Source organism: Enhydra lutris, unplaced genomic scaffold (assembly GCF_002288905.1).
Source record: "Enhydra lutris kenyoni isolate GAN:26980312 unplaced genomic scaffold, ASM228890v2 scaffoldscaffold32, whole genome shotgun sequence".
In the NCBI taxonomy this organism is placed as follows: domain Eukaryota; kingdom Metazoa; phylum Chordata; class Mammalia; order Carnivora; family Mustelidae; genus Enhydra; species Enhydra lutris.
The window spans coordinates 11129213-11151358 of NW_019154116.1; the positions used below are offsets into that span (position 1 = coordinate 11129213).

Below are 22146 nucleotides of genomic sequence, written 5' to 3' on the forward strand. Positions count from 1 at the left end.
ACCTATTAATATACAAAAACTTTTTCTGAAACATTTTTTTAAGATTTTATTTATTTGACAAACAGAGATCACAAGTAGGCAGAGAGGCAGGCAGAGAGAGAGGAGGGGAAGCAGGCTCCCCGATGAGCAGAGAGCCCGATGCAGGGCTCCACCCCAGGACCCTGAGATCATGACGGAGGCAAAGGCTTTAACCCACTGAGCCACCCAGGTGCCCCAACTTTTTCTTACACTTTTAATTTTAATTATTTACCACCTTGACATTTTTTAAAGGTTTTATTATTCTGAGAGAGACAGAGTGTGCATGAGCCGGGGAAGGGGCAGAGGGAGAAGCAGACTCCACACCAAGCAGAGAGCCCGACACAGGGCTGGATCCCAGGACCCTGAAATCATGACCTGACCCAAAGTCTGACACTTAGGGATACTGGAGGGGCTCAGTCTGTTAAGCATCTGCCTTCTGCTCAGGTCATGATCCCAGCATCCTGGGATCGATTCCCGTGCGGGCTCCTTCCTCCGTGGGGAGCCCGCTTCTCTGTCTGCCTGGAGCTCCCTCTGCTTGCACATTCTCTCTCTCTCTCTTTCAAACAAAGAAATAAAATCTTTAACAAAAAAAAAAAAAAAAAAAAGGCCAACACTTAACCAACTGAGCCTTCCATGCACCGCATTACCTTGTCATTTTTTAGGCTCAGAAATATGTCATAGTAATGAACAAGCTTGAAAATCAAAGGAATCGATGATTTTAGAAGAACACATTTAAGAATAAGAAACACAGGTATGGACCAGGGGGCTGCTGGATTCTGTCCTAGCTCTCTGTGGTCAAGGTCTAGGACAAAGCAGCTCATCACCTGGGTTTCTGTTTCCAAATAGGTACATAAGGATTAAAGAAGCCTGGGTGTTGTGATGGTGACAGAATGAGAGAAAATATGTATGTAAAGCACATGAAACAGGACCAAGGCCACAGCAGAGGGTCACTAAATGAGCAGCTGTTGTCAACATTGGCAAAGCTCTTTCAAGGAGAGAGTTTATCTAGAAATGTCAGCAGCACCCACGTGTTTAAAGGGTTCTCATCTGTGAATCAGTATATTATTTATATCCATTTGAGCACACCCAAGGATCCTGCACTGTGTCACTTATTTTTGGCCAATCTAACCACAGCAAACATTTCCACTGGGTAATGACTCTTACTTCGCTGCTGCTGGCTTACCTAAGCTCACATAACTCATATGACTCCCACGACACCATAAAATAAACAACACCTTAAAATGTTATTGTTGCCCATCTCAGAAGAACTAAATGTGTAAACAATCATATTTTAAGTCAAAGAAATATTATAGGATGAAATATCCTGTTTAATAAACACCATCTATTAAAATATTTCAAGGAAAACATGCTCTAAGTATAATTCTTAAAAGGATATAACCAATTCATTTGGCTAACATTAAAATCCTTTTTTGAACACAGCAGGTCAAGAACAAATAATAACACTGCAGATATTTATTGAACCAATCTCCACTTTATCCAGGTGCCATGGACCCCACTAAATTACTATCTTTTGGCCAAATCCATCTTAGTATATTTCCAACAAGGTAAAAGTATGGCCTTGAAGCAATTTTGATAAGATTATTAAGTCACCAAATCAAAACAGATTGCTTCAATGGCAGAGAGCAGTTAAAGACCTGAGGACAATGGCATTGTGTTGAAATATGTCATACCAATTTCCATGGAAACTGTCCATTTTCCAACAAACTCAAAAGAATAAAACAGTCACCAGAGAGTTAGGGAGAAGCCATTTACAGGAAGGAAAGGGTGGTCCTTGCAACCAAAGCATTATTCATGGCTTAGCAGAGGGTAACTGTGGCATGAATATTTTTCCTGCCTCAAAAGTGTACAATGGGCCACAGCAGATGATGGTATTGGGTTGGGGGCAGACATATTCCTGAATGATATGGTACCAGATTAAATGTACTTCTGATGAATGAACAACTGGAATAGGTATAATTCAAAATAAATTCTCCAGGTGATTGAGAGTTATGCCATTGCCTTCATTCTGTGAACCCTTACTCTGGGAAGAAGTAAGTTTGAATTTATACCATAACACTTTGTAAAAAAAAAGATACGTTCTTACAACAAAAAATTTCTACAAGTGATATCACACAATCATAAAGTGGTATAGGTAAGGCAGATTTAGAAAGTCATCTGGGCTGATCCTGTTCCACCTTAGAGATGAGAAAATTAAAAGACCAGTATCCAAACATTGTCACTCTCTAAATAACATTTTCAAACAAATGACTTTAAAGTCCTTGCAGAAGAAGTTCCCCCACTGGGTCCTTCTTGCCAACATCTCAGCCCCTCATTGAGCAATCTTGTGACATAGCTGCCTTGCAAAGCTTCCTCCGACTCTGTTGCATAAAGCAGGGTCACAAAACTGTTGAATGCCAAAACCCCACAAAAACCAGTCCAGCCTATGTGAGCCTCAGATTAATAAAAAAATAAAATAAAATACTACAGATAATATAAAAATGCCTATCGTTTGCTGAACATATCCTACGTGCCATCGTTTACACAAATTGTGTGACTTCTCAATAATCTGCTAGGGTAGACTTGACCATCCTTGTTTTATAGCAGAGGAGACTGGAGCCTGAAAAGTTTGAAGAACGTGCTTGAGACACTCATCAAGAAATTAGCAAAGCCACTATTTTCACTTAGAGTCATCCTAACCCTAAATCCCACGTCTGCTATCATCACATCAAATGGCAACACATTTCCCAGTATTTCAACCAGACTTGGACGCATTTTATGAGGAAATGCACTTCATGCCTGGATTGAGATGTCGGGGACAACTTGCCACAGGACACCTCCATCAGCTGGAGCAGTCAATGACACAAGGAGTCAGCTATTTGAAGGGCTCAGTGAAGAAGTCAACCCCTGCACCTACGCATCTCCCTAAGGGATGTCTCCCCAAATCATTCACCATCCACATGCTCTGATTTAGAAAATCTGGAAAATAAAGAGATCTAAGGAGCCAGAGTTCAAGAGCTGGAGACAAAGAACAGAGAGAGAGAAAAAGAGAAAAATTGTCTGTAAATCATACATTCCTAAGTTCAAGTCTAACCAAGTGAGTCTTGGTTGTTTCTATAAGATATGTATGCAAATGTATATTTATAGAAACACGAATACACATTTGTTCACATTGGACATAGACCTACGCCACCCAGGGCACAACAGGTGCAGAGCCACCCCCCTTCCCTCCTGCCCCTTCAGGGTTGTCTTCAAGTTCCTCTGCAACTCCAGTCTCCAGGGGAACGTGCAAATTTCTCCCCAACCACTGTAGAGAAAATTATGTCTCCTCTGTAAAGATAAACCTTTGCTTAGAAAGATACAGTAAATAAAGCCATTTAGACCCAGCAACCTTTCCACTAGTTTTTGTCCAGATATTCAAGAATGTGACAGCAAATGTGTTTCCTAGCCTTCCCTGGGCTGTAGTGTGCAGTTGCACAAGGGACCTGCCTGTGAGCAATTCTTCAACAGATACAGAAAAAACACCGAGAGGATGAGCTCCACAACTGCCCCGCCCGCGGCTTCTGCCTCTGTCACACCAGGCTTGCCCCAACCAGCACCTTGATGCCCATTCCTCTCCCTTTGACACTCTCCCTCTGCCTGTCCCCAGGGCCAGTGCCCCCATCCCCTCCAGGCCTTTGTTCACCTGTCCATCTCTCAGGGAGGCTTACCCCATTAGGTATCCCACTAAATACTCCATTTAATATTTTAACTGCCCCCACCAACTCTGCATACACTGTTCACTCCCCACCTCCCTTATCAAGCTCCGTTTCTTTTCCCCATCGTGCCTACTAGCTTCCCACATACTACATAATTTACTGTTTCATGATGTGCCTAATGTCTAGTCTGTGACTCAGCACACAGGAGGCTCTCCATAAATATTTATGCAATAACCGAACACATAAAATATTGCACATATAGGCAACCTTCAGTGAAATGCAAGACAACCGTTAGAGAAAAAAAAAAAAAAAGTGCTGCTCTGCACCTTCAAGTCATTCCTACAGCTGGACCTTTCTATTGTTATACTGACCTTTAACAAGGGTGAGAAACTCTTCATGCTTGACTCGGTTCCTCTGGATGTCGATCTTCAGGGTGAGCAGCAAGGTGAACAGGAACTTGTGTTCTTCATACAAGCCCCGGGCCACATACTTATGAACCTCATAGGTCATATGCTCAATGATATTAGCAATCCTCTTGCTCGTAATTGGGCTTTTGACAGACCTGGTGGAGAGAACCAGACTTAAATCAGGCTTATCCCACTCCCCTTTTCCATTGCCCATAAAAATGTCTTTAACGGAGCACAGGTAACTTTGGAGGGCCAGTTCTTTTTTACGCATAAGAATAAGCATCCTAAATAGAAAATAACAAGCATTCTCTCAACATAAAATAACACAACAGAATCTGCAATGTTGTCTAAATCAATTTTACCCGCAGGGTATTATCACTCATAACAAGGTCTTGGGAATTCTCTTGTTTAACAGAAATAGATGAAACCCAAGGAATCAATCTATGGATGAAGAGTCGGTAGAGCTGACTCTGAGCGTAAGAGGATTTATGAGAATGATGTGTTAACATGCTGGTAATTACACTCGGCTTAGATTTAAAAAAAAAGAAAAAAAGACTCAGTAGCAAAAGGAAAAGAAGTTATAAGGTCATCATTGGAGCCCGCAGATAGAAAATTCAGCCTGGTTTCCTGAGTACAGACATACCTGGCTAAGGAAAGGTCAAACAAGCCAAGAAACTGGCCGAGCGAGGTCTGATACATTTCATTGACCAAGCGCATCTCAGTGATGAGGAAATACAGAATGCTGCCTCGCGTTGCCACTGAAAAACAAAGAAGGTTGCATGTGCTGGGGCTGGACAGTGAATGACCCGTGCACAGACCAGCTTAAACTCTAAATGAAAACGGGTCTTATTTTTGTTTTATCCATGACTATCTACCAGCACTGGGAGTCTGGAGCAAGGCGCATGATGTATAAATTAATTCTTATTCATAAGCTTTGTGTAAGCAGTCTGTTGTTGGTGTTTATCAAGTGGAATTTTCCATGTTAGAACTTCCAGATCTCTTATGAACATACTTTACTCTCTTTTTTCATTGGCAGAAAAGGCAATCGATGGGAAACTAAAAACTGTGACGCCCGGCAAATTGTGTGGGCATCTTATGCATCTCATGCCTCTGCTCCATGAGGAAGCCCCAATCACGTGTCGCCTCAGGTTGGCAAAACAAGGCATGGCAACGATGATGCTTCTCACTCGCCGCCAGCACGTGATGCCGCTTTGATTATTTCTCCAAGAAGAATGATATATTTCTAAAGGAAACAATGCTTTCAGCAGGTCCCTCTTGTAACCCGTAAACAACACTGATTTGCAAATTTATGGGTAAGACTCAAGCCCTCCGGTGAGACCAAGGAGCTACTTTCCTAATACAAAGACTGCAAACAGAATACTGGCTGATTGCTACCAAATGATAAAAAACTAGTGAACAGCCCATAAATGCTGCACTGACTCCTCAGATTTTGAAACAGTTGTCAGACGTTCTTTAAAAATCCTCCCTCTTTACTTTCTAAGTGTAAAGAATTTGCCAACTCACAGGAACGGTAAGCACCTAGAAAATGTACACCATTGCAAATTTTTTTCATCTCAGTTTTACCGAATGCCTCCCAAAGTGACGCCACAAAACGTGAACGGCCACCCCTCCTCGTGCCACCATTTTCATTAATGTCCTTCGTTCCTTTAATTTCTCCGATGTTCGGGTTTTTTCTCACTTCGTTTTCCCGTGACATTTGTCTTTCATTACCAAACTTACCAGGTCTGTATTCCTCCCGGGCTGAGTTAATTTGAATTTCTGTCTCGGCCGAAATTTCCAGCTTCTGTGTCACCTCTTCCGCGGTCTTTTTTGTGTTACTCAGCACAACAATGAGACTCTCGTCTTCCACCAGGGACCCCTGGGTACTCGTCAGCCGGTAAAGCAAATTATCTTCTAGCTCTTTCATCCTTCTTTTGTTTGCAGTTACCTCCTCCACGAGATGAGTTCTCTCTTTCTCCAATTCCTGTGAATTTGCATAAAGATATTTTCCTCCTTAATTAACAGCTATTGTTCGGCCATTCCTGAAAAAGTTAACCTATGGGGCTGCCTTCCTCCACTATAGTTATCATACTGGACTGCTGAAAATACATCAAATTAAGAAGAGGAGGAGAATGAATGGAAGAAGGAAGAATGGATGGCAAATAACAAGAAATTTGCTAAAAACACTACCAACATCCCTGGACCATCTATCTATTTCCTAAAGTCAAATCATTTTAAGTGACTTTTGGGATTATATGTAAGCTTGTTTTGAAGGTGAAAAATAGTTGAGAATATATTGGAATATATTTGAATATGCATATCGATCTCTTGGATTAAATACATTTTCTTCTGTTTAGTTTTTGTTTATAAGAGTTCTGTTGTTGTCTGAATGTGATTATTGTCAACTTGCTGGTTGAAATGGTATCCAATCCCCTGAAAAGCAAGCGTCCAAAAAACTTAGGCAAACAATCCACATGGCTGCTGCTAGTACCTTTAAATGGGAAACTGTTTTCGGCCCGAAAAGGTGCTATTCTCTCCAAGAGAAGGAAAGTTCTAGATCTTTCCTGAAAGATCTTTTTAAACAGCTGGGGAGAGAATGGTTTTGGAAGGTTATTGTCCTTACTGGCTATTTCATCATGGTGGTTTGGAGAGGGAGAGTCTGTGGAACAGAAGGATAAAAAGGACGGAACTGGGGAGGGTGGAGAAAGAGGGCATGGCCGTGACAGAGAACAAGACAAAGGCAGCACAAAGCCCAGTGGCTGTAACTGAAAACCACAGATCTAACATAAAGGTGGTAGTAACAAAACTGCATGAAGACAAAGAACAAAGGCCACTGGCCACTGCGTTATGTTCTAGCCAACTAATCACCGTTGACCCAACAGTTATGATGGGTAGAACCCTACCAGGCTTTGAGCAAAATCTCAGAACTTGCTTAACTCTTGGAGACAAAGCAACTCCAGCACAACCTGCCTTTATCGCCTTTGCTTCCTTTTACTAGGTTACATTGAAAAGCTTCCTTCATGGTTGTTTTCATTTCACTTATTCACCAGATAAGTATCTCAAATTTGAGAAAATGTAAAAAACAAACAAACCAACAAAAAAACGAGTACAGAAAGTGACATCTAAGACACCTGCAAAATTCCTCTCCATAAGCTGCTGTTAAAAAAGAGAACTTACGCTACATTTACGCTAAGAAATGAAGTAATAAAGTTTAAGGGAAAAATTCAAGTATTTTTTATTGTCATATTCCCACATTTCCCACACTATCACTATCATGTCTGAGTTCCTAAATATCTATCTAAATATCCTAAGTATCGGTCTAAATATCCTCACCTCTTGAAGAAGACAGGTAAGGGAAAGAACGTAAAGCCATAGGGAGAATGATGGTTTTGACATCAGGAAGACATGTGTTTGAATCGCAGCCCCCAGGATCTATCAGCTGCATGGTGTTGGCCGTATTATATAATCCTAGAGCCTCAGTTTCCTTATGTGTGAGATGGATATAGTAACAGCTCAGACAGTGATTGTCAGGATATAACTAGTAAAGCAGCTACAACAGAAACTGAATCATGATAACTGCTCAAAAGACATCTCTCTCCCTTTTCTCCCCTTCTTCGACTCTTCCCAAGCATGGATTTTTCAGAAGCATTATAATAGTTATTGGGAAAATAAGCAGTTTGGAAAATAAAATTATAGGTTGGCACAAAATAAACCCTACTTCAGAATTTCACAAATCATTATAATAGCCTAATAAAGTGGCTGAAATGGGACAAAAGAGAACTTTCCAATCTTGTACTTATGTTAAGGATGCATGGTCTCGTGTCTTCTGGGACGAGAACATGGGCTGTCAAATCCCAAACTGTACCGAGTCTTACAGATTCTTCCAGCACCATAGTTTTCCCTCCATCCCAATAGCCAGGGCCCTGGTTTAGCCTTTAGTTATTCCTCATGGACTAGTCTCACTACAACTGGTCCCCCTGCTGACCCTCTTCTCTGTCATCACCCCCTTTCCTGCTCCTAGACTATTGGGGATCTCTCTCAGCTGTTTTGAAAGGTCCAACATTCTCAACATAGTTTACAAGACATAAAACCTACACTTCCAGTCTCATCTCCGCCTGAGAACTACAAAATCAGTACTAAAATCATGTTACTCACGAAAACTGTTAATCACATGTTACTCACGAAAACTGTTTATCACAAAATAAACAGTTAATATAATGTATACAAAGGGGCAAATCATCCAGTTCCTGATTTTAAAAATAGCAAGTAAAAGCTTGAACACTATTCAGATGGTTGGAGTCAGTTCAATATCATTGTTAACACCAACAAATCTGTCAATTAAAGTAACTGCCTATATTCCTAAAGGATTAAAATGAGGCTAAGAAGTGCATTTCTCCCAAAGTCTGAAACTGATAAAATAATATCCCCTAAAGTAAACAGTATAATTTAAAGCAACTGGGAATTATGAAAGCAATCTGTATACTAAATAGTGGGTAAATAGCCAATCACTACAATGGGACAAGAGTTATGGAAAAAAAGAAAGTTATCTCTGAATGAAAACAGAACAGCTATTTGCTTCTCTTTTTCTTTTTCTTTTTTTTTTTTTTTTAAGATTTTATTTACTTGACAGAGATCGAGCATGAGCAGAGGATAGGAGCAGTGGGGGGAAGGAGAAGCTCACGCCCCACTGAGCAGGGAGCCCCAAGCAAGGCTTAGGGCTCGATCTTAGGATCCAAGGACCCTGAGATCACCACCTGAGCAGAAGGCCGATGCTTAACCAACTGAGCCACCCATGCACCCCTGCAACTTGCTTTTCATTCAGGATTTTAAAATAGAAAACCTATTTTGGGATAAGGTTTTCAGCATATGCTCACGTGTATGGCTGATTTAAACATCGTTCTGTTGAACTATGACTTTAGGTCCCCCAAGCTATAAGAAGATAGTTCTTTTTGAAATTAATAATAAGGAGCAAAATAATCAAAATCATTTTGTCTATAAGCATTTTCCCATCAAAGGGATTACCTCAACACACACACATACACACACACACACACACGTAAACATTTGTGCTATGTATTCTATTTACTAAGGCTGCCATGTAAATTTTTTATAGAAACTGTGATAATATGAAAAATATCCCCAAAGTGGGTAAGAAAGTGCAGTAGTGATTCAGAACAATTTCAGGAAACATACTATTTATTAATCAAGTGATCAAAAATTAAGTAGCTCAACAAAGATGCAAATGACAACTAAAGTTATCTGTGTACCTCAGCTGCATCTGTACTACGGTTTTGAAATCAGTAAAAGGAAACAGGTGACAGCCTTTCAGAGTTCTCAGTTCTAAGAGATCACCCAGGCTTTCATCCAAGGATCCTTCCCTTTTGTACCTTACATGGCAATTAAAATAGAAAGATTAAACAATAGCATTCAGATTTATTTTTTCTCTATACCGATGAGCTGGTGATAACGACATCTGTTTAAGGATCCTCATTAAATTATTTCTTCTGTTGGATCCACCAAGTTTGGGTGCTTCCACCCCCAAAGGAAATCACACATCTGTTGGCTCCTCTGGGATTTTGAACAAGGTGACCCCTGAGGCCTTGTGTTGTGTGATCAGTAGAAGCTGTTAATCTAGATTAGTATTTTTCCCCTAATAGTATATAGCTCTCTTTGAGTTTCTGTCTTGTTCTCTGGGATCAAGATAAGAGTGAATCTAAGAAAAAAAAATTTTTAAGGATAGTTGCTAGAGAACTACTGGTTTGCTGCCTGTTTAAAATGGTCTTGATACCTTGCCTTCTGGTGACAACAGCAGGCTGCCTACATCTACTCACAGGTACATCGGGTCAGCAATTGAATATGGCCTTGATGTGACCTTGAACAGCTCACACATTTAAAATGACTGCTTTGCAGCACACAGAAAATGTAGAATCATTAAAAATCTGCCTTCCCTGCATTCTTGTGCTCTGAGGTTTGCATCTGTTTCTGAAAGGAAGCAAACCCCGAGAGCCAGCAGTGTATACAGCAGAGCACTGACGAGACCAGATCCCATGTGATAACAAGGCTCCTCACTGCCAGTATCTCCAAGACACTGGACAGCTGGTGAATTTATGGATTCAGAGAAAAACAGCCTTTCCCTGGCATCATAAGTCATTGTTCCCAGCCACCTTTCAGAAGAAGAACCGACAGACCGGTAAAGGTGGATTCATCCTGACTGCAGAGAACCCACACCTGGTTTCAGCTCATGTGTTAGGGAATTTCTTAGATGCTTTCCAACACCAGCTTCTTATGCGGGGTCTTCCCTGCTTTCAATACCCACCCTTGGCTCTGAACAGCATGTTATACTGATGGCGTATACACAGTAATCACCTAAGAAGAGATCATAGTCAGAGAGATTGCATTGTCACGGAAGTCAAAGGAACACTTTTTGAACCTGTAGGCTCTTTTCAAATGAGTTACTCAATTTCCAGAAAGCACCAGAGATCAACTCAGACCCACTTGCCACCATCCAGGCTAAGGCAATTTAACAATGTGAGTGAATTCAGGAGTGTGGTGGGAAGACGAGATGCTACAAAAGAAAAGAAATATACTTGCAGGATGTATATTACTGAACAGCCGTCGAAAGTAAGTTCAACAGCTCACTTCATGCATGAGACCTTGTGTTAGAGGGAAGAAAATACAGGTTACGTGTTGTCTAATCACGTGCTTCAGGGTAAGAGGACCCTCTAATACTCTAAGAGAGTGAGGGTCCCATTCATATGGCCATACTTTTCCCAAGAATTATCTACTCGGAGCCTGGAATGGATTCTGATCATGAGACAACAGTAAAGGAGTAGTTTTCTCAAGACACTCAAGACACTTTCCTGGGGGGTAAGCAAAAGCCCAGCCTGGGATCCACATTGGCTTTTCAAGGCTGTTGAAAGCCTTTCCAAAGGAGTTTAAAGTGCCCCTCGCATCCTCTTAAACTTCTGTTTGAACAATTACGGCTTCAGTGCTGGAGCTGTTTTGCTGCAAATAAAATCTGTCAGAACAAATTATTTCTTCCAAGGAAACTATATTCATCTCAGCGAACGTAAGAAAACCAAAGACAAGCCTATGTTTCAAACTGCTGCTGGGACTCCTTATCTGCTGGAAGACAACACCACAGGTGAAAGCAGAGCCTAACACACGGGTAATGGCCGCTGCCCCAAAGACTCTCAGGGATTCCCTGCTCGACATTGCATGTGGCGGATGAAGAATCCCAGTCCTTCCTAAGTAAGGATATGGCAGTGCTAGGCTTCCTCAACCAGCTTGACTCAGACTCACAAAATAAAGAAGCGTGTATTCTGAAGGCTGCTATTACTTCAGCAGCAAGTCTGTGGTAGGAACTCTGGCCTCAGTTCCTGGCATTCTGAGGTCACTAACTACGTGAATCTACAAAGTCAGACTTAATGCTCCTAATAAAACTTCCAACCATAGGACTCTATGATTCATGCACTATAAACTAAAAAATAAAAAGAGACTATCCATAAAAAAGGAAAGGGGGGAGGGGGAGAAGTGATGAAGAAGCAAGAGATAAACATATAGAAGGACTCCCAAGACCAAGCATGAAGCACACACACAAAAAATGTTTTTTCAAAATCACGGGAAGGACAAATTCCAAAGATTTTGCCAAAGGTTTTAACCTAAATAAATCTTGAAGTCAGTCTAAAAGGGGGCTACAAAATAAAGTAGACTCCTCGTTGCTCCTGGAGAAAATCAATAGCAACTCTTAGAGTTCATGCAGTTCTACCAAAACAGTCTTATTAATCCTCTAGATTTCTTTAAGACTCACATGTTCCCTAGAGGCAACAGTGACTCAAAACAAGGAGGTTTATAAATTATTGGCTATTTTTTATCAATCATTAAGTTATCCCACCAAATAGAAGTAGAGAAAACAGATACATGACCAAGCCAGAGCCTCCAGAAGGTGCTCAGGGAGGTTCCAGAGTCACAAATGTCTGTCTTGTCACAACATACACGAAGCTTTCTCGTAGGCAACAAATAAGACTTGAGGATGTTGTCTGTTAGCTGTTTTTAATCCCAGGGGTTTGAAGTCACTAGTCTTAATTTTATACTCCAGAAGCATAATAATGAATTGAATGATAGAAAAACCTAGCTGTATCCTAGAAACCTAAAAGTCAACAGACAAACAGAACTCACGACCATGCAAACTCTTCAGAAAAATGAAGCAATGTAAGACCAGAATAATGATGCCGGGCATGAGACTGATATTCTCATAGTCCCATCATTAGGCTCCACAAAATCAATGGATATATATGATTTATGAGACAGATGAAACATAGAGGGTAATCGGTTAGTAATTACCCAAGACACCTGGGAATGAATAATGGGAAAAAAACACAGAAATAAAAGGCAGGGGGGCCTTAATCCTATTAAAACTTTTATCATATTATTTTCGTCAATGAAAGAATCGCAACACAATGCCGAAAAGGAGGTGGTCACACTTCACTCACCTGCTTCTCTGTGAGGATGACTCTCCCCAGTAACTGATCTTCCAGACCTTTCATGGTGACAGTGAAGTCAATGATAGAGGTCCGAGCACTTATTTCGGGTGTGTAGGCTGGGTTGGGCAGTTTGGTGGTGATGTAGAGTCTGAAGCCATCCATCACGTCTACTTCCTTATCACCAACTTTCACCTTTATTATAAAAATAAAGTCAAAAGTAATAAAACAGGCATACACCTTACTGTGTCCTTTTCTGCACAGGATCAAGCATTGCTTTAAGTAATTATATAACTGGAGATCTTTGTATGCTGAAAAAGAATTCATCATTAGGCATTCACAGTGCTTCAAACCACTAGGATGAAAGGAAGAAAGGTAGGTGGAAAGGAGGGAGGGAGGGAGGGAGAGAAGGAGGGAGGAAGTTCAATGTATGCCAATATATACCATAAATTAGAATTTAGCACCAAAATTGGTGTGATCATACCACAGAAGTGAGATGGATAACCCATCCAAAATTTGGTTCAGAGATCAAGACTGATGACATCACATATGTACCAAAAGGGTATAAAAATGTTATTACTCACATAATGAGATTTCTGGAGAGATTAAAGTTATAGGTCCCCAACCAGTCCCAAAAACTGATTGAGAGAGTAAGGAAAAGTAGCTGTCTTCGGGTTTTATGGTGATTAGGAGGTTGGGCTGGGATAAAGGTTCCCACACAGGGCATCAATAGTGGATTGTATGGTTTGATTTTCCCACCATAGTCAAAGGCAAAAGCCCCACGTTTTCTTATCAGCTTGCCCAGATTTGAGACAGGAGGGGAGGGTGAAGGTGATGATGGGTTTTGAAAGATGTCCCCACAGTCGATCATCAAAATGGAGTCAGATTCTATCACACAAAAGAAGTAGATATTTCTAAAAGGACTGCTCTTAAAAACTTTAATTCCAACTCAGGAAGTATAGAAAAGAAAAGCAAATGTCTCTTCCAATGACTCAAATTTCAGTTGTTGCCTAATGAGAAAATTTCATCTATGTCTATGTCACATTTACCTGGCCTCGTGCTAATGGTTCCACACATTATTATCAATAGGTTTAACCTACCTTAAAGGTAGACCCAGTCTTAATGAAGTTCCTCTCCAAAACATTATCCAGCGCTGGATCTAGTTCCTCCCCAACATCTTCAATAAGCAAGGGCCTTCCAAGAGAAAGACTGTCCTCCAGATGGTTTCTGAAATACTTGTGATTGAGAGAGGTGATCTAGAAACAAGACCCAAAGGTTGCTGTTGACAATATCACGATGTCACACACAGAGAGAACAGACATTAAATGGCACCTGAGCATTCTAACATGGAACACAAATATGGAGATCTTTAGAGAACCTTATCTGGAACCCACAGTGGGTGAGATTGTACAGCAAGCTTAAACTGTTTCCATCCTTTTCCTTTGCAAACTGTCATTCCCCAGTGCAACCTGTCTTCTCCTCATCACCACCACTTTTATGACAAATAATAATGGAATAATCACGAAGCGTCCTAGTACATTGCTACACACATGGTGTGGTACAACTCCACCCTGCTCTGTTCATCAAGGAAGGATTTAGGCTCTAACAGGGGAATCTGAAACCTTCAAAAGATGGCATTAGTAGAGATCCATACAAATGTAAACACAATTTTTAGAAAAGATTTTAATATTAGAGTTTAGGCTTGCATCTGTTACTGTTCTATCAAGGATTACAATCACTACTATTTTCAAATATTTCTTACTTCTCAGACTCTTGTTCATCTGTGGCAATAAAACTTCTCGGTAGCATGAATGGACTCAAACACAAGTTACCTGGAGTTCATTCTGGCTTTCTTTGTTTTTAATCCAGATCTTCCCTTGAGTCTGTGGGTCAATTAACAAAGGATAGCGAGATGCCTTTGTGACAATGATTCCGTTCTGAATGGACAGGTCGTCATTGGGCAGACCTTGGAGGTTCCATTCACTAATAGTGGGAGCATCAATCAACATCTCGTTGAGATTTAGATTGTCTCCAAACGGGATTTCCCGGGCTTTCATTTCCTTCTGCCAGTCATTGAGCAGCAGACTGCGAAACTCTTGGTTAAATGGACCAGAATAAGATAGAAAAGCTGTAGCCAACAATACATCCCCTAAAACAGAAAACAAAATGCCACTGAAATACTTTATAATCAGCCTTGTAATTGTGCAGAATATTAAACATATTCTAAAGGCAACCACTCTTTTAAACTAACTTCCAGAAACCAGACCGTGACCACATGTTGCTATGTGTTGGTAAATAAGCAGTAGATCATCGTTAAACAGGGTCCAAATGGTCCACCAAGTAACACCTGCCAGGCATCAACAACTAGGTTATTTTGACTCTCGCTGGATGTGAGAGTATGACTTTGGAGCTTAAGGGATGCAAATCCTGAGAAGACAGAGCCTCCATTCCAAGGTGACCTTGATCAGTAAGACCATTCACTCACAGGAAAATTTGAAAGTGACCCTTTGAAAGTCAATAGCACATCTATCTAATAAGGGCTGCACAGATGCCAGACCCGTATTCATCCTTCTGAAAAATCTGGACACACATACACAGGAATTTGAAGGACTAGAGGGTTGGTTTGTATTCTGATAGAAGTTTCAGTTTCCTAACGCCCTAACAGAGTCAACACATAATCTGATTAATACAGGAATTTACATACCTACAAGTCTTTTTGTTTGTGCAGCAAACTCTTTGCTTTGTTCCGTCCATCTTTCTTTTTCTCCCGCCAAGCCCCCGATCAGCGCGGAGGCCGTCTGCGTCTTCCGCCTGCAGCGCTCCGCGTCCTCAAGCAAGGTCTAAAAAAAGGCCAGAATCAGAAGAAAACTCTGTTCAGAAAAATATGGCCTCTGGCTGAGGAATATAATTTTAAACCATTATATATTATCTGCCCTTCTGAGACCTGTGAGCCATTTATCTCACAGGAAGCATAAAATTCAATTCCTTTGTGCCTGTGTTAGCCAAAGCCCAGCTCTTAAACCTTTACGTGGGGTACTGAGCCCACAGGTCACACTCTCCCCGAGTGTTAATAAGCAAGAGATAATAGAAATTTGCGTCATTTATGACTTCCCTATAAAGAAAAATAGAGACAAAATACAAGCATACTTACTAATACATAGCACAAGAAAAAGTAAAATCCATATCCTACTTGAAAATCAGGAATATTTCTTCTGTTAAAGTTCTTGCATCATTAATGCTTCATGTAAGTGCACATCTCCTTTGACTTGAAGTGAAACTTTATATTATCTTCAGATTGTGCTATTCTGAGGTTCGCTCACAGATCCCAGTGACACCTAACTCAGCAGGTCCCTCTCTGGTGCTCTGTGCATCAGTAAAAGACCTTGAACCAGAATTCCACACGCTGTTGCCACTCAAGTCTCCATTCTTAAACACAAATGGTCTTCCTCCTTCTTAAGACAACTGCTAATGCTACTTGTAAAAATGTGTATGTATGAAATAACAGTGGGGACAGATAAAGATTTAGCTATAGGACCAGTCACTGGAAATTCATTTATAACATATATGTATGTTACACATAATATATAATTATGTTATATATGCTGAACGTCTAATGATAGAGAAACATTTAAATAAATTATGGTGTACCCATGAATAAGAATACTCTGAAGCCATTAAAATTACCTTATAAAGATTTTTATAACCAAGAAAATATTCATATTACTAAGTTAAAAATTTAATTTATAAACAGTATACATTGAATTATGTTATGTATTTAAATGTTATATTTTACATATATTTTTAAAATATATGTAAAGCAAGGAAGATGTTCAGATGGGAAACGAAAAAGAGCAAATACTTTTAGTGTTCATTTCCAGGATTCTCTATGCGTATATTCCATAAAGAACAGGAGTTGCTTTTGTAATAATAACACAACACAGTGTTTTTCAAAAGCAAGATACGTATTCTAGTTTGTTCTCTGAGATCCTATTCTACTGTTCCCTTTCCCCCAGAGCTAATGAAGGAAACCTAAAAGCCCCGCTGAGGCTCTCTATGCGTATATTCCATAAAGAACAGGAGTTGCTTTTGTAATAATAACACAACACAGTGTTTTTCAAAAGCAAGATACGTATTCTAGTTTGTACTCTGAGATCCTATTCTACTGTTCCCTTTCCCCCAGAGCTAATGAAGGAAACCTAAAAGCCCCGAGAGAGCAGAGAGCCCGATGCGGGGCTCGATCCCAGGACTCTGAGATCATGACCTGAGCCGAAGGCAGCGGCTTAACCCACTGAGCCACCCAGGCGCCCGATAGGACTTTTAAAAAATCTCAGAGTCTACCCCTCGAGGTCCTGAAATTCTAACGTTAGATCATAATACCACTGGCATTTTGTAATGAAACCTTTGAAATCCAAGGGATAAAAAAAGCAAATTTTTAAAGGGCCATTTACTCGTTCATTGTCTTGATCACCAGAATTACTGCTAATAATTGCATTCTAGCAGTGTCTGTAAACAAACCTGACCCTCCTACTTACCCACCACCCCGCCCCACTCAGGATACTTCATCCCACCCCCAGGTTCCTTCCTTCGCACTGAATCTCTATTTTTTCATGTCTTCTCATCCAGGTGAGAGAGTAGGATCCATCCCATAAGTACTGTCTATTGGGCTGCTCTGCTGTATGGCTTTTCCAGCCTGATAAACAGAACCAGGAAAGGCCCTCGGGTACAGATTGGGTCGACAACACATTCTGCTCTTGCCTCGGTCAAGTTCATTGGTTTTCACATGCAACACAGAATGGAACTCACCATTTAAGATAAATAAGAATGCGTTCATGGGGGGCGCCTGGGTGGCTAAGTGGGTTAAAGCCTCTGCCTTCGGCTCGGGTCATGATCTCAGGGTCCTGGGATCGAGCCCCACGTCAGGCTCTCTGCTCAGCAGGGAGCCTGCTTCCCTCTCTCTCTCTGCCTGCCTCTCTGCCTACTTATGATCTGTCAAATAAATAAATAAAATCTTTAAAAAAAAAAAAGAATGCGTTCATGGGTTCAGGGTCTTAGCCAAGTTCCTCTCTGATTCTAAAGTTGACCTCGAATTCTCTCCTCTTCTTCAACGTGGTGGTATATGAGGGTTCTTCAAATGCACATTCTGGATACGACAGATGTCAGTCAATTGACCAGAATGCATAAACTGCAAAAATTACTACAACTAAAAGCCACAAAAATTACCAGCCGAAACTACTAGATGTCCTCGTGTTTTCACAAGCTACTGATTTGTTTATTGGTCTTCCAAAGCATTCGCCCAATCTGGAGGACCATATTGTGAATAGAAGTAGACCATTTGTTTACCCTTAAGAGGTATTATTTTGATGGGCTGCTGAGGGCTTCCCATCAACGTCATCAGTTACACAATATAATTTTTAAAAATCACTCTGAGCACTTGCAAGAGAAAAGTATTTAAAATGTAAAAGCATTGGGAGATGGAGAGGAGAAGGGAGTTGGGGGGAATTGGAGGGAGAGACAAACCATGAGAGACTGTGGACTTGGAGAAACAAACTGAGGGGTTTGGGGAGGGGTGAGCCTGGTGGTGGGTATTAAGGAGGGCACGTTTTGCATGGAGCACTGGGTGTGGTGCATAAACAATGAATTCTGGAACACTGAAAAAATTTTAAATTTAATTTTTAAAATGAATAAAATTAAATGTAAAAGCAATTATGCACTTCAGCAGGGTCTGACATAGGAAAAAAATATGTTGCAGATCTGGGTGGGAGTGGAAATTATATCTTCTAAGAGAAAACTACTCATGTATATATTTTCTTACTCTTATCATTACTAAAGGTTTCTGTGCTGCAAAAAAATCTGTCAACTACATTATCAGCATAGGGTAACATATCAATTTTTTTTGTAATTCTACACCTTCGAGCGCAAGTTTATCACTAATAAAGATATCGCCAATGCCGTGCATTTTGTCTGTACTGGAGACTCCTGCAAGCCATTTAACTACATAACACTCGTGATTTGCCTCATCCTGTCTCCTACTGTCGAATTCTTGACAAGACTTTTCTATCACAAATAGCGTTTAACACCAAGAAGTGCTTCTCACTCTAGTGACTTGGGAACACAGGATTTCCACGGGCCACTGCTCTATAGCCGGCAGCAGTCAAGCAAGGTTTGAAATTCCATTTAGGAAGCAGCCCTCCTCAGCCCTCCCACTCCAGGCTGGGTTTCCTGTCACCCTTCCTGTGCTCACTTCCTCTCATTAGGAAGCAAGAGAAGACTCCCCAGTACTGGCAGGTGGGAGAGGTTTTCCTTTGTCCTTCAGATCTAAACGTAGATGTCACCTCTCCAGAGATGCCCTTCCTTAGGGCCCAGTCACATGAGGTCTCCGTAGGGAAACCACCCATGGTAGAGAGGTTGCTCAAGAACACCTGGGCTGTGGCTTTGCCACGTCCCCTGATAGGGACCTGGCCTTGCTGCTGCTGAATGGGTTGGATGCTTGCCAATGCTCCCTTAAAGAGAAGCTCAGAGGAGAGAGAGGTAAGTGGAAATCCCCACACATCAGGACAGTTCTGATGTGGCAAAGTGTTTTCTTTTGTCTCAATTCTGAGAGGACTTCATTTGCGTCAAGAGAGTCACCAATACCTGCCCCCTGCCCAAGAGAACCAGGGGACCAAGAAAAACCAGACAGCAGTGTAATGCCCAAGTTTTCATGTTCCAGAGACCACCAAGGAGCCAACACCGATGCAATCACATGAGGGTTTATTTGACAAGCTTAAGCTTGGGCCCAAGTATACCCGACACAGCAGAGTAGGGACTTGGACCCCGACGCTAGTTAAGACAGGGGTTTTTATGGGTCATTACAAGAGGGGGGGTGGGGAGAAGTTTCAGACTTTTCTGCAGTAAGCTGATTAGCTGTTGCTGGGCTGTTTACAGAGTTAGGTACTTTCTTGGAAGTGTTTACAGGGTTAGTTATAGTGGTTTTTCCTGGAAGTGTTTACAGGTTTAGGTATTCCTGTTACTAAAGCAGGGTGGGGGTCCCTGGAACTAAAGTAAAGTAGGGGAAAGTTCAGCCCTTGGTCACAGGGGCCTGAGATGGCTGCCGAAGCTAAGATGGCTATACTTGTGCTAATGCTAAACTCAAGGTGGGATGGCCTTAATTTTCTCGGCCTCTGTAAGTAGCTGCTTTGGCTCAGGGGAGTTCCTTGCTGCTGGTACTCTTGGTGTCTTCTGTTAAACAGTGATGCTATAGTGTGGCTTCTGCCTACTAATCTGTGACACCTGAATGGCTGTGGTCTCCCTCGCTCCTAGCACCCGGCATTTTCCTTTGGAGTGCAGAACTCCAATCTCTATATGTCCCTCTATGAATCTCCTACATGTGTCATACTATACATTCATACGTTGAGATCATGTAAAGTTACATACCTGAATAGTCGCTTATTTTCTGTGTCTAGTCCTCTTACGTCAGGGAATGTGGGCATTTTTTTCCCCACCATTGTTCCTGACACACAAGAATCAGACACACTGAAGTAATTTTTTAAGTAAATCAATACTGAGATGATGACAAAGACTCGGCAATGACACCCGTACCCTCACTGCGTGTTGTTTTCTTTCTTGCGCTCACGCAAGCAGTTGGCGACTCTTCCCATCACCGGGAAGAATCAATGAGTTGGTTCTCTTGCCCCACACCCAATTCAGTAGAAGCCGAGAACCTTCTGTGGGTGGGAGCTGCAGGGTGAGAGCCTGAGGTGGTGTGGAAAGGGGCATCCTTGGCTCTTCACTTCTTCAGCAACATTTCTTATTGAATTTGTCCCCCAAAATTTCTAGTTGTCTCCATGGTGTCCTTTCCCACTTTGGGTCTCAAAGACTTGTACATACATACCAACAATTTCGTTTCACAGAATTAGATGAATTATGCATTTTCAACAAGTTAACTTGATAAGAAACCTCATTTTGAAACCTTATTTCTGGATACGCAATGGCACTTGCTCCCTGGCTGAGAAAGAGCAGTTATAATTTTGACATTCATTAACAGCTCTTTATTAATTCACATCATTTCTACATCTTATTATTTGTTCTTCAAAATAAAATGATTGTTTTACCACAATTCCCACAATCAACTAGTATATAGTAATTCAGACCACCTGAAGCTGCTCAAATGAAAAGAGTATTGTCCAAGATGGGTGGGGTTCCATGAACCCCCCAGGCCTAGCTCTGACCATAATTAACATAAAATGAGAGGGACCCACACCTGCTTCCTTGCAGCCCCTCCTTCCTATAAAATGGTTTATCACCAGAAACACAAAGTTAGATGTGAATTTAAGCAATCATTTGCAGACCACCGCTCTAATTTAATTCTGACCAAGTTTTCTAGTCAATAAGTTATAGATGAAGCAGTTTATAATTCACAACCAGGATTTAAAATAAAAACATATGAAGAGTTCCACAGATAGTATTTTCTTTATTAATAAAAGGCCCCCACACCAACTGACTTCTATTCTTTGCCTGGTCTTCCAATCATTACACCATTTCAAGTCAACCCGATATTTTCTGAGGTGTATCTTCAACCTCATACTACATGTTTACCATTTCCATGCTAAGAAAGCTTTGATCCTGTTTATCGTGGCTGCCTCACATCCCCTACTTCTGTAACTATAGACTTGGTATTGAACACGTAGGGTGCTCTCACTGTTTTCTGTTATTAAATGTATTTTGCTATATAAATTACTGCAGCCTCTTCAATTGTTTTCTTGGTATAGATTTCCAGGAGAGAAGATAAGACTCAAAGCATATGAACATTTTTATGGCTCTTTCTGTGCTTGGATATTTAATTATTTTACAAAAAGAACGGGTTGATTTCCATCGCTCTAGGAATCTCTAAGCATATCACTTTTACAAAGACCTCACCACAAGTCACTTCCAGCCTTCATATTTTTTATTATAACAAATATCAGTATCTCATTATTAATTATCATTGGAGTTGAACATCATTCTATATGTTTATTCTCTAGGATTACATGAATTGTCTATTCATCGATTCACATTCTTAACCCAATCATCTACTTCCTTCCATTTTTTTAAAAGGTCTTCCCAAATGGCTGCTTGAGCTATGAAAACAAATCTCTTAACCTGACCTAAATGCAAAAGGCCATAGAAGCAAAATCAGCACAAACCTGTCTGTTCCCTTAGTGAACAGGGCTGTTTCCAGAACCACATTAGCGGAAGAATAATCCGTTCAAGGAAATGTCTGCTTGACCTACCCTGTCTTTAGACCTGAATGCATTACTGTGGATTTGCAGGCCACACTTCATTAGGGAGTTGTAAGTTTTGCTTTTAAATCACCAAATAACTTTTCAATAAACACACGGATTGGTCATTAAGGATGACACAGGTTAAAAGTGATTAAGCGTCCAGCTAAGGAGTAGGGAAAACCTACACAGCTCATTAGCTGCACGATTAACCTGCGTGATCAACGTTGTTCAGCGCTCACGGACAAATAAAGGTTAGGGTAATTCGGACCTGCATTTTCTGAAGTTTTCGGTAGGGACACACCCCATG

At 41.0% G+C, this 22146-nt stretch overlaps 1 protein-coding gene across 1 annotated transcript in view; it reads right to left on the reverse strand.

The window, feature by feature from the left end:
* The window catches only part of LOC111153412 (dynein heavy chain 5, axonemal-like), a 47717-nt gene extending 27633 nt beyond the window's left edge, over positions 1 to 20084 (reverse strand). The window contains exons 1-9 of the mRNA XM_022512427.1: positions 20014 to 20084; positions 19234 to 19240; positions 15305 to 15440; positions 14433 to 14749; positions 13701 to 13856; positions 12613 to 12795; positions 5861 to 6104; positions 4764 to 4878; positions 4085 to 4275 (exon numbers count right to left, since the gene is read on the reverse strand). Of these exons, the coding sequence (XP_022368135.1) occupies positions 4085 to 4275; positions 4764 to 4878; positions 5861 to 6104; positions 12613 to 12795; positions 13701 to 13856; positions 14433 to 14749; positions 15305 to 15440; positions 19234 to 19240; positions 20014 to 20084 (1420 nt within the window). The remainder of the gene's footprint in view (positions 1 to 4084; positions 4276 to 4763; positions 4879 to 5860; positions 6105 to 12612; positions 12796 to 13700; positions 13857 to 14432; positions 14750 to 15304; positions 15441 to 19233; positions 19241 to 20013) is intronic.
* Positions 20085 to 22146: the final 2062 nt, after the last annotated feature.